This window comes from Photinus pyralis, unplaced genomic scaffold (assembly GCF_008802855.1).
Source record: "Photinus pyralis isolate 1611_PpyrPB1 unplaced genomic scaffold, Ppyr1.3 Ppyr1.4_LG2, whole genome shotgun sequence".
Taxonomy (NCBI): Eukaryota; Metazoa; Arthropoda; class Insecta; order Coleoptera; family Lampyridae; genus Photinus; species Photinus pyralis.
The window spans coordinates 4,482,378-4,494,619 of NW_022170403.1; the positions used below are offsets into that span (position 1 = coordinate 4,482,378).

Consider the following 12,242-nt stretch of genomic DNA (forward strand, 5'->3'; position numbering starts at 1 on the left):
AAGTCGTTCGGTTTGTCAGGGTTTGATATAATAAAGACCTGTCGCCTAAAGCTGTGGACATGAGCGTACTCATCAAGTCCGATGCCCGCTCCAATAAATGAAATCGGCGAAACCAATTGCAGAGGGATTCTTTTTAGTTCGTCTTCCAGTACGTAGTGGGGAATACAAGGTGAAACGTTTGACAAAATAATTCGTTTAGCCGGTAGAATCAATTTTCTAGCAGGTACAAATATGTCGTTGATGTTTACTCCTCCAGATTCCTCAATAAAGTTTTGAACAGTTTCTTTTGAAGATAAGTATATGCAAACGCGGTTGTTACTCATACGCGAAGCAAACAATACGTTTTTGGGACCGACAATTTTTCCAGTTGCAAGAACATAGTCTTTCACATTGAAACCTTCTATTGATGGATATATTAGAGCTTGATCCTTTTTAGGAAACGATGAAAGGGCCACGACGTTCGAAAAAGATCTTGAGCCTTGTGTGTATCGTTGATTTTCTAGAGGTACCGTAGAATCTTTTAACCCCAACCCACCCCTGTTGTCAGAAGTGCCTGGCGTAGCTTGGGAAAGAGTAAACATGATTGCAATGTGATTAAGTGTTATTATAAATCATATTTATTCACGTTGAAATTTGAATTTAAGGTGATGGGTTAAAGGTGTCTATGATAGCCGCGCTGATAGTGCGCTCAACTGAATGTTGTGGGGTTTGGTATTTACCTGTGAACACTGAAGGGTGCCGAAACAACCTTAACAGTCACTGATTAAGAGCGTTTGTTCAGTGAAGTCACTTAATACACAACTTCTGATTATACAAAACCTTTTAAAAAGGGTTGACCTCGCAATAAACCGATTTAAACAACCATACACGTACACGTTCATTTCAATAATATTGCGTTTATGTCGCGCACCCAGTTTCCGAAACGATCAAAGTCGAGTCGTATGTTTACGCTTACCTATCGCGTTTTTTGTCTCTATTCAAATAAGAACCCAATATTATGCCCGACAACTGTACACACAGGTTAATCGTACCATCATTGACTAATAATAATAATAATGGTACCATGATGGCAGTATAAATAAATTGTAATTTTCTAATGTAATAACCGAGCGGGCGCCACTGGTGGTGGCAGTATGATCGCAATTTGCTTCACGCGCGCGCTCTCTATTACGGGTCCCCTCTCTTTCATAGTATAAGCATTGAATTTATAACTAGGTATCTAAATTCAATGGTATAAGCGTCAAACAGATCCTTCACTCAACGGTCAAACGTAATTTTAAATAATTCAATTCATCGTGAATGAGCAAGAAGTTCCAGAAACTATACGAAATAAGGCCAATCTTGTGATTTAGTAGGTATTGACAATTAATATTGACGTTTCTAATTTTCAATGACCTGCAAATATTGGTTTGTTTCATTAAGTATAAAACAGTTACTATGGTCAGGTGATACTTAATGCCCTAGGGGTAAGGTAAAGTACCACTTTACGCCCGCGTATCACAGATATAAAATGTGCTATGATAGGTTAGTAAGACATAAAGAAATTTTTGCACTCCTTCGTTCTAAATCACGTTTTCCCAATAAAACACGAACGTCGGGAACGTCAATTTTACAATTGACTATCTACTTTCGCGCACTAGTGCCTAAAAATTCAACGAAATTATCTATTTAGTGCGGATCATAAACTAATAAGTAGAATGATGGAAGAGTAAAAAAGAAAATATAAATACACTTTACATCATTCCCTGTAGTACACGGGCAAAAATAAGCTTAAACCAGAATTTTGAACAATAAATTGACATTTTAAATTTCTAAATTTCTACTTTATCGGCATAGAGGACTTGATTTTTTCAAAAGAATTATAATGTCGCAAAAATCTCGCGAAAAGGATTTGAATTTATATAAATTCGATTTAACTAATCCGTGCAAAAAATAGAATACATGTTACGTGCGTGAACAGTATTTGCTTGATTAAGCGCGAGTTGCGTCGCTCGTGCGCGTTGCGCACTCGCGCCGCCAAACTTCGCGCTCATCTGCAAAATAACTGTTCCCGCACTAATAATGTAAATAACTATTACAAAACGATGCTTGGTCTTTCAAACTGGGTGACTCACAGAGCGTTCTTAATTTTTTTTACAGATGGTGGAACCCTAAGACAACCTTTTCCAAAAATTGTCCCGATCATTCTTGCAAATCGACGGACTTTGGAATTTGTTTAGTTCACTAACCAATTGAATAACTCCTGAAATATAATAAGAAAGGTATATATGTAAAAGATTCACTAACGGTATAAAAGATTAGGGGTATTATCCGTATTACACCCCTAAATTAAACACTATACGACAATTTACAATGGGCGTTTATTGAACAGTAACAATGGCTCGATACATTGCTCTATTTATCGACCGTCCTTCTTGGATGTCGCGTACGAAGTTCTCATATGCTGGCCGCGCTCCTTCGCGCACTCCTTGGTATAATAAAGCTGCCTTAGCGAGCCGTAATAAAACGGGATGTTTTCATGTTTCACGAAGTTCCGCTTACATATATGTATGTAATATGTATTGTCACTGTGATTAATAAAAATCGCACATTTTGGTCAATTACGAGGATTGTCCAGAAAGTAGCAGACGTTTTGAAATAAAACATTTTAAACTTGTAAAGAAAATCTATTATTGTATACATTTGGGGGCTACACTCTTGGGCTATTTATCAACACAAGCGCCCTTCAAATTGAGGCACATAGCGTGGCACAAGTGTTTTGATTCCAACTTTTATAAATCCGCCGCCTGAGATTTCAACTGTTGCCAGCCGCGTAGCGTGACGGGGGCGGTCCGCCCCGGGCGGCATTGCCGCCTGCCGGCCAGTAGCCGCTTGCCGCATTACGCAGTCGGCACTCGGCTCGGCAGTATATACTATATACTATTATTATACTACATTTGCAAAATAAATTGTCTTCAGCAGGGAATGATTGCAAAAACCGGGGGCGGCATATCATAACCCACCTCCGTCACGGGTTCATTTTCGTCTCGCTACGCGGCTGACTGTTGCACAACAATTTGCTTGGTGTATTCCCACCTTGTACTCGTTTTGGCTATACGATATGGCCATTGACTAATACCGGGTATTATTCTATTCTTTACACTAAGGTATTAGTCAAAATGGCCTCTAATCCTAGCAACATACTTTCGATCCATACGCCATCTGGTAGCCGAACAAGGATGTACGAATCCGATGACACGAGCCTCATCTCAAACAACAGGGTTCCAGATCTGCGTAATGTGTATACGATCGTGGACATAAATAAATATGTAAGTAATTAAAAAACAATTGACAATAGTTAAAGGAAGACCTGATAAAACTCATCACGAAATTATCTTAGAAATCCTAAAGCGAAATAATATATGGCTGTTATATCACGCATCATTTTAGTTTTGAATAATTATTTAATGTTTTATTAGAAAAGTTTGGCCCGGAATTAGCTGCACTGTCCCGGATCCTGGTTTTTTCATACATATAAATCTTGAATAAAAATTCAAAATTTACACTTGCCCAAACCCAAATAGTGGCGACACTGCACAAACCAAATGAAATAGTCACAACCCTGGATCGCATCAGGATCGTGACGTTAACATGTACGTTATAATGGAGCAATTCAACCAATCGCACCAAGCTCCTGTTATTAAAACAGTTTTACTGTTGCGTTATTTTATGCGTTAAAAATATATAATGGGATTACATTAAAAAAATTAAATATAATAACAATTAAAAAATCTACCAACAACAAACAACAATTTTTGCCAAAATTAGAAAACTACAAAGGAGGTATCAATCCAATAAATTTTTGAAAATGGTATATTTTTACCCGGTCATAATTTTGGCTTACTACGGCGGGATGGTGTCCCGGAATTCAACGCGATGAATGTGGTAACCCTAATTCATTTCCTATTTGTAAGATGCAACTTCTGCTAAAGTCATAAAAATCCGGTCTGGGCATGCACAATAATTGTTTTCCGTATTTTTAGTCGGAACGGATTGCGCATGCGCAAAACAAATTTATTTGATTTTGGTATTAGTTTTAGCTTCCTTCGAGGTGCGTATACAGGGTGGTGACTTGCGTAACGCATCATAGGGATTTCAATGTAAAATTCATTACATGCGATTATTGGCTCTCCAAATTATTTTAGAGCAAAAATGTATTGATTTTTTGTAGAAAAAAATTTTTTACGCCAATCAACCGTATTAGTTTTTTTGCATACTAAAGACGGAAAATTGGAAAAATAAACCCCCATCTTTTTCAATAATCTGTGATGCCATGGAATTTGATAACAAAACTACGCCAATATCCGTCATGCGATGGAATGTCTGCTATAAAACAAATCAAATTCTATCAAAAAGTATTATATTTAGAACAGCGAATTCAATATAAAGAAAGACCAAATTACTAAAAACGGTTTCCTAATATAATATAACTGTCCATAAAGAATTTTAAAATTCCAAAATACAAAGCTAACTTACCTTAATTTTGCATAAAACGTTTTAATAACAAAGCATATACAAATTCACAAATCGCCATAACTCTCATAAACGGGAAGCTAGGTTCCTTTGCGCTGTACCGACCAACTTGTCATAGCATTTTCTTTTATATTTAACTGTATGTAAATGCCAATAGTTGGCACTGCAAGATACAAATGGATGTTCGCCATTAGCCGCTGTTCGTGATTACCCTTCGCTCCCCTACCACATGTAACAAGCTATTTAAAAATGGGTCAAATACAATTAACCCCTAGGGTCACACCAAGGTTCTTTGCCGCTTTTTTAGATGCTCTTTATATAATTATATATAACAATTTACAATAAATGTTCGAATAAGTCACCATTAACTGCAAGACAGTAACCAAGTCGATCATAAAATCCATTTCGAACTGCTGCTCATTGATAACTGGATATCTTTTTATTTTAGAAAATTCCATGGCATCGCAGATTATTGAAAATGATGGGGGTTTATTTCTCCAATTTTCCGTCTTTAGTATGCAAAAAATTGAAAACTAATACGGTTGATTGGCGTAAAAAATGTTTTCTACAAAAAATCTTAATACATTTTTGCTCTAAAATAATTTGGAGAGCCAATAATCGCATGTTATGAATTTTACATTGAAATCCCTATGATGCGTTACGCAAGTCACCACCCTGTATAGAAGATTTCATTTAAATATCTTAGCACAAACAAATTGGATTACGCGTACGCTAAAATTTTTTTTGGTTAGGCATTAGTTTTACCTTTATGGGAGGTGCCTATATGCAAAATTTCATTTAAATATCTTATCAAATAGCAAATCTGTATTGCGTAAATACAAAAGTGATCATGCACCCGGAGAGACAGGCGGGCAGAGGGCGATACAACATTGTAAACGATCTCGAGGATCGAAGGGACTTCAGCGCATCTTTGTGTGGCGGATCAGTATTCTATTAGCTTTAGCTAGTTTTGATTCCACCACCAATAAGATCTGGGCACGGGGGCAACCACTCCCGACGTCCCGTTCACCCGCAACTCGCATTTTGGTGGATTTCGCTAAGAACCCTCCACAAAATACTAAGAAACTTTTGGGTACCCAAAGTCGACTACCTCCCTTCCCGAGCGTATTATATGTGCTAATGTGGTGGTTTTTCAGTTTTTTCCTATCTTCTTCTACGTTTTAATCCGATTGCTTTCAAATGGGTATCGTAGGAAAGATCTTATAAACGCGCACAACTTTGCAAGGCGTCTTCGAGGAGTAGTCTACTTTGAGCACCCAAAAGTTTCTTAGAGCTCGAATCACGGTCTCTCTTTCTCGTGTCGCCAATAGAAGCTCGACCTATGAGAAGTGAAGTGCCCCAAAAATTGAGTGCTATGTGAATGGTTTTTTAACGAATGTTCACCAAAATGCAAGTTGGGGGTCAACGGGACGTCGGAAGTCGGATACCAACAAAGGGAATGTGGTAACCCCCGACATGTTACTGATGGTGGAGGCAAAACTTCATTAGCGAATTGCGGGTGAACGGAACGTCGGAAGTGGGTACCGACAAAAGGAATGGTGATAGCCTCCGACATGATCTTTTTTTAGGTTTGTGACTTCGACTACTGAGGTCTTTTCGTCTATTTGTCATCTCTAATTTGTACTTATTCTTAGATTACACGTTTTGTTACTGCAGTGTTATATTTTGTGGTACAATTACCTATTGATTAATTTTAAGTAGTCAAGCGTACCCTTTGGCGGTTATATGTGCCGGACAATCGTCAACTATGTGCAATAAGATAAGTGTAACATTATAGTGTGCTCATATATAGAGGTGCTTGGAGGCCTTTCGCGTGTTCTGGGTTTGGATGAAAAAATAACTGGATTGCTTGCAAGTCAAAATGTATGAAGCCAACATCAGAAGCGCCATCACAAGGCATTTGTGCTTTTTGTAAAACGAAATTTGACACACGTCAATTTTACGAGATTTAATTTTAAGTGTTCATGTACATTTGTTAAATATAAACTTATTCCACGATCTATTGTTATCACTATCCAAAAATCAAAAATTATATCTACTTCAAATTTATTTATTATATAAATTAATTCGTCTGGTATAAAGTTACAGTTATTGTGTAAATATTTTGTGTGGATATACTTGTCCTTGCAAATTTCATATTTAGCGCCTCAGATTTAGTTCTTATTTTAGTCATACCCAGTGATGGCGCTGCAGATGTTGTTTTATATTAGATATTATCATAGACCTACAACGCTAGCAGTCCAGGTTTAAATGGTCGAAGGTTCTGGGACCCAAATGAAAATAATGAATATATTTTGTTGTTTATAAGTTCCACAGTTCTTATTGGGTTATTTTTGTTAAAACATTGTCGGAGTCATTTTACGGTGTTTATTAGTAAATTTAATCGCTTGCAATGATAAATCTTTTGCTCAGCAGACATCGAGGAACCGCTGGCTGAAGAGCTTTCTAGATGGCATATCTTTCTGCGGATCCTATGGACGACTCTGGATTCAAGATCCATTTATTCGCGAACTGCGAGGCGATCGCACCTTAGATCATATAACCATGGATGGAGCGATGCAATTACACTAGTCGCCAACATGTTCTGATTCAAGATTCTACATACTTTTGTGCTGAATCTCTCTTGTCGACGTACATTTTATATGTTGTTATTCCATGCACAGTTTCAGTGTTAGTAACCAATCAGAAAATTCAAATCTTTAACCTCACAATGTTAATAAACAATGCAATATTTATTATTTTGGGTAAAAAAGGTTCTCAATACATGAATAAATACATCTTTATAGGACAATTTAGTGGTACAGAACTGTATTAAAAGTTTAGTTTCAAATATAACCATGTAAAGTCAAGCAAGGTTAAACAACAAAAACAGCTGTTTGCGAATATACGATGTCAAACGGATAAACGTCCGTACCATCGCCAAGCTTGCGCACTTTTACAATCAACCCGGCAAAGGATAAATACATTACAACTTACTAATAGTAAAAGATGATAGGCATAAAAATGCACGTTGTAACTTGTAATGTTGGCGACGGTTGTCTTTTAGTAGAGCTTATGAGATAGCCATATAGTGCAGCGGAGAGAGCCGCGAAATCGTTCAAAAAAATTTTTCGGAGTAGAAAGAATTGGGACCCACACCATTTTGTTCAGAAATGTTTGAACCTTCAGAATCTCGCTTTACGATATTTTCCCGTGGTCCTGACAAAAGTTATAGGCCGCTAAAGTTGAAATTTACTCATTTTCGCGCGCGCGACTAGACCACCGAAAGTATTTATTTTCTCAGCAACTAAGCGATATACATCAATCATTCCTTTTGTAAAATGAAAGTACATTTATAGCAGAATCTAAAGCATTCAATTTACCTACCTTGTTATGCACAGTTTTTAGAAAAATGACCGTCAACTTCCAAAATTCGTGTAGCAGATGAAAAGTGCGCACTTTGAACTCTCATAACTTTTTATTTCACGATATCGATTTCCAATATTTATAGCTCATTCGATGCTCCAAAGCATTGTGATTATTTTATTTTCTATAACATTACCGTGAATTTTTCATAATAAAAAAGTTACGGTCATTTAAGTAAAAACCTACCGACCTCGCCGAGTCGGGAGTCGCGAGTGAGACGGAGAGGGAAGGATAGTCAGCAGCGTTCGCTAAACAAGGAGCGATGCGTAAGAGGTTCTACCTCGGGTTCTACTTTACTAAAAAATTTCTCTCCGAATACCAAAACTAGCTATTTAGGCCGTTTACAAATGCATTCCGCCGAGTTGCATTGTAAAATTTCAAACAATTCATTAACTCCATGTATATCAGTTCTTTGGTGAAATAGGTACAAATAGGCACTTTTCCCTGTAAATGTTGGGGGTTACTCCACATTAGGTATCTCTTGTGCTGTGCTGTATATTGCAAGATCAGCAGTGACAACGGTATGATTTTGTCCCAAAGATTCAGGCTTGTTTTTTGATTTCACTAGACGATGGTTAGGATGGTATTGTAGCTCGTTGGTGGAGAATTCAAAAACGGCATACATATGTATATTGAATGGTAGATACCGGAACTTACTTAGGATTATCAGCATGAACTTAGGCTGTTAAAGTCAGTTATCTGGTCGTTATCTAGTGATAGGTAAACGAGGAATTTGGATTTCTTCTGCCGATGTATCTCGCTTCTGAAAAAGGACTGTGCGTTGAATTTTTTTCGTCGGTTTTCACAGAATATGGCCTACTTATTCTTATTCTGTGACTGTTTCCTTATTAATGTCGAAGTTATTAATGCTCGCTGTGAAAAAATTATCATTTTTTATTTGACAAATTTTTGTGAAAGGTAGGTAGACACCCTTAGCAGAATATGTAATAATGACGTTTACTGTACTTGTTATGCCACTGTCGGAGAACATTTTCTGACCCGAAAGACCAATTTGCAAATGAGTGTAACTTTTGTTTGCAAAATGACCTTAAGAAAAACTGTTCAACAATTTTGTACCGTATGTACCTACACAACAAACTTCATGGAATTTTGTCAATTTTCGTTGTCCGGCCAAGAATTTCAGTGGAATTATTTTTTTCGAATTTGCAAAAACTAATTCAGATTCGTGATTTTTATATTTAAAAACCACCAGATACCAAATTTCGTCGAAATCAACATTTTTTCGCACCCCTATTGAGGGGTGTGCCCTTTTGTGGTAGGAATTTTGAAAAATGATTTGCAAAACCGGAAAGGGCATACAGCAAAACCTATTCAAAGACTTACCACCAGTCTCTGTAACTGTTGCTGAGAAAAAAATTAAAGGAGAAATGGAAACTTTACCACTTTTTTGGGGGTGGCTCCTAAACGAATACATGGAGTTAATGAATTTTTTATTATACCTGAATCACAATCTCCGTTTTAAACACTCAAATGCGTGCGAAAAAGGGCCTTTAAAACACACGTGCTTTAAAGTTGCTAAGTAACGATACTTCAAGTATGACTTTTGAAACTGTCATCTGGATGAAATAAAAAATCCTCTTAGGTCGCTTTCTGTAAATGCAGAACATTTCTTTGGCTTTTGTACCTATCCTTTGGTTGAAGCTTTCACAAACGCGCGTAATTTAGGGTATGCTTCCAAATCTGTTCCACTTTTTAATCGCAGCATTGCTTTAAAGTTTTGAATGAATGCACCAAAATATAGAAGATTTAAATACCTTTGACATTTCCTTCATATATGCCAGCATTATGGATGCATTTAAGACTGTATTCGTAAGTAACTTCCTATTCATCCATGGAAACAACTCTTCATATTCTTTATAATAGGCTTTACTGGAGTTGGATTTTACACCTACCAACGTTTGTTTAGATTTTACAACAATCGATTTAATGGACGGTGTATTATCTTTTTCAACGGAAATCGTTTAATTCACAAAGACGATGATTTTTATAAGCAAACGTCAAGTGACATTTCCATGGCAATCGTGAAATTACGAACACCCAGCCCACTTAATTAGACATGTATTCGAGTATAACGTCAATATGACTTCATTGTATTTCCTATTTTTAAATTATACTGCAGGTATAATAAAAAATACTATAAGATACACGTGTATAATTGATCTTTAAAGCACTTGCAACGTTAAAGGCACTCCGCTTTGCGTCGTGCCCTTAAACTCGTTGCGCGTGCTTTAAAGACTTGATTATACACTTGTATCTTAATATACTAGTTTGAGATTTTACAATGCAACCCGGCGGAATGCATTTGTAAACGGCCTAAATAGCTTATTTTGGTATTCGGAGAGAAATTTCTTAGTAAAGTAGAACCTCTTACGCATCGCTCCTTGTTGCGCGAACGCTGCTGACTATCCTTCCCTCTCCGTCTCACTCGCGACTCCCGACTCGGCGAGGTCGGTAGGTTTTTACTTAAATGACCGTAACTTTTTTATTATGAAAAATTCACGGTAATGTTATAGAAAATAAAATAATCACAATGCTTTGGAGCATCGAATGAGCTATAAATATTGGAAATCGATATCGTGAAATAAAAAGTTATGAGAGTTCAAAGTGCGCACTTTTCATCTGCTACACGAATTTTGGAAGTTGACGGTAATTTTTCTAAAAACTGTGCATAACAAGGTAGGTAAATATGAATGCTTTAGATTCTGCTATAAATGTACTTTCATTTTACAAAAGGAATGATTGATGTATATCGCTTAGTTGCTGAGAAAATAAATACTTTCGGTGGTCTAGTCGCGCGCGCGAAAATGAGTAAAGTTCAACTTTAGCGGCCTATAACTTTTGTCAGGACCACGGGAAAATGTCGTAAAGCGAGATTCTGAAGGTTCAAACATTTCTGAACAAAATGGTGTGGGTCCCAATTCTTTCTACTCCGAAAAAAAAAAACTACCTCAAATAAGCGATTTAGAGCCGGCTCTCCGCTGCACTAATAGCTCTATCGCCTCTATCCATGTTTATATGATTTAAGGATCGCACATCCTACTCCATTTCCAGATTTTGACGCGTCGGTAAATATGATGTCATGCATATATTCATAAATCCTTGTTGCAAGATAACAGAGGGAGTAGTTTTAAGATCGGGTAACAAGAGGTCACTTCGAACAAAGAGTATAACTCTTTGCTTCGAATTACTTAATTCAATACATTCTCGCAGGGATTCGCGGGACAGTGTTCTACAATCAGACATTACTAAAAAAGGAAATAAGCAAATCAAATTAATATAACACATAAAAGCACTGCAGCTTACCTGATAATCTACGACGCTAGTGATGTGCAACGCACAATTTACAGCCATTGAAACTATACTTGTGTGCAGTGTGCACGCTCAAAATTTTTGTCGTCGGCAGAAATCAGGAGCGTCATTCAAAATGATTGTGCATTCAATAAAAAAACGCGACGTTCTTGTGGATACACATTCAGGATTTTGTACCTATTATATGCGCGTTTTTGAATGCACTTACATAAAGCGTACAAAAACGTCCGTGGTCCGTCTGTAGGACTTTCGTGATTTTGTCTACCTTAGTCGTACCCTACATAATGGTATACCTACTATACTAACCAGTTTTGCAATCCTGTTGGTTTTGGTAATTATTAGAAGGCCATTAGATTACATGACATCGTTAAAAGTAAATCACGAATCCATTTTCTAACAATATAAACCTATAAATGCCAGTTGATTTATAAATTGACCATTATTACTGAAGAAGTATCTGATTTATGACTACTCGTGCGTTTATACTCTGCCGTCAATTAGCATTATTTATTTCCTGTGGAAGACACTACTACAATGAAATGCACTCTAAAGCCAAAATGAGCGCAAAAGCCCACCTACTGTTACACCTATTACAAAATATCTACTCGTATACTAGTGAATAATGATTAATGATGAACCACAACTACTACTAAGAAATTCGTGACCTATGACTAGTGATACTCGGTAGGTAATTAACTAATTATAATCTATAATTAAAAAATGCAATAGAGTTGTACTTACTTTGCGTTCCTAAAAACAATTACGTACACTATCGCAATAAATTCACGTAGAAGTAAGCACGTAAGTACCTACCTACCTCTTCACAAACACGCAAAGTTCTGATTAAGTAATAGAAATTTTTAAAAAAACAACTTGCCTACACCCAGCTGACAAATTCCGTAATGCAACAACACTAAAAATTGGAAAACTAAAAAAAAACTAAGCACCATTACTTCGTCTTTCTTCTTCAAGTA

At 36.8% G+C, this 12,242-nt stretch overlaps 1 protein-coding gene across 1 annotated transcript in view; it reads right to left on the reverse strand.

Annotated features, from left to right (window-relative positions):
* The window catches only part of LOC116163294 (serine protease snake-like), a 31,411-nt gene extending 19,169 nt beyond the window's left edge, over window positions 1-12,242 (reverse strand). The window contains exon 1 of the mRNA XM_031477172.1: window positions 12,146-12,242. Within this exon, the coding sequence (XP_031333032.1) occupies window positions 12,146-12,218 (73 nt within the window). The 5' untranslated portion in view covers window positions 12,219-12,242. The remainder of the gene's footprint in view (window positions 1-12,145) is intronic.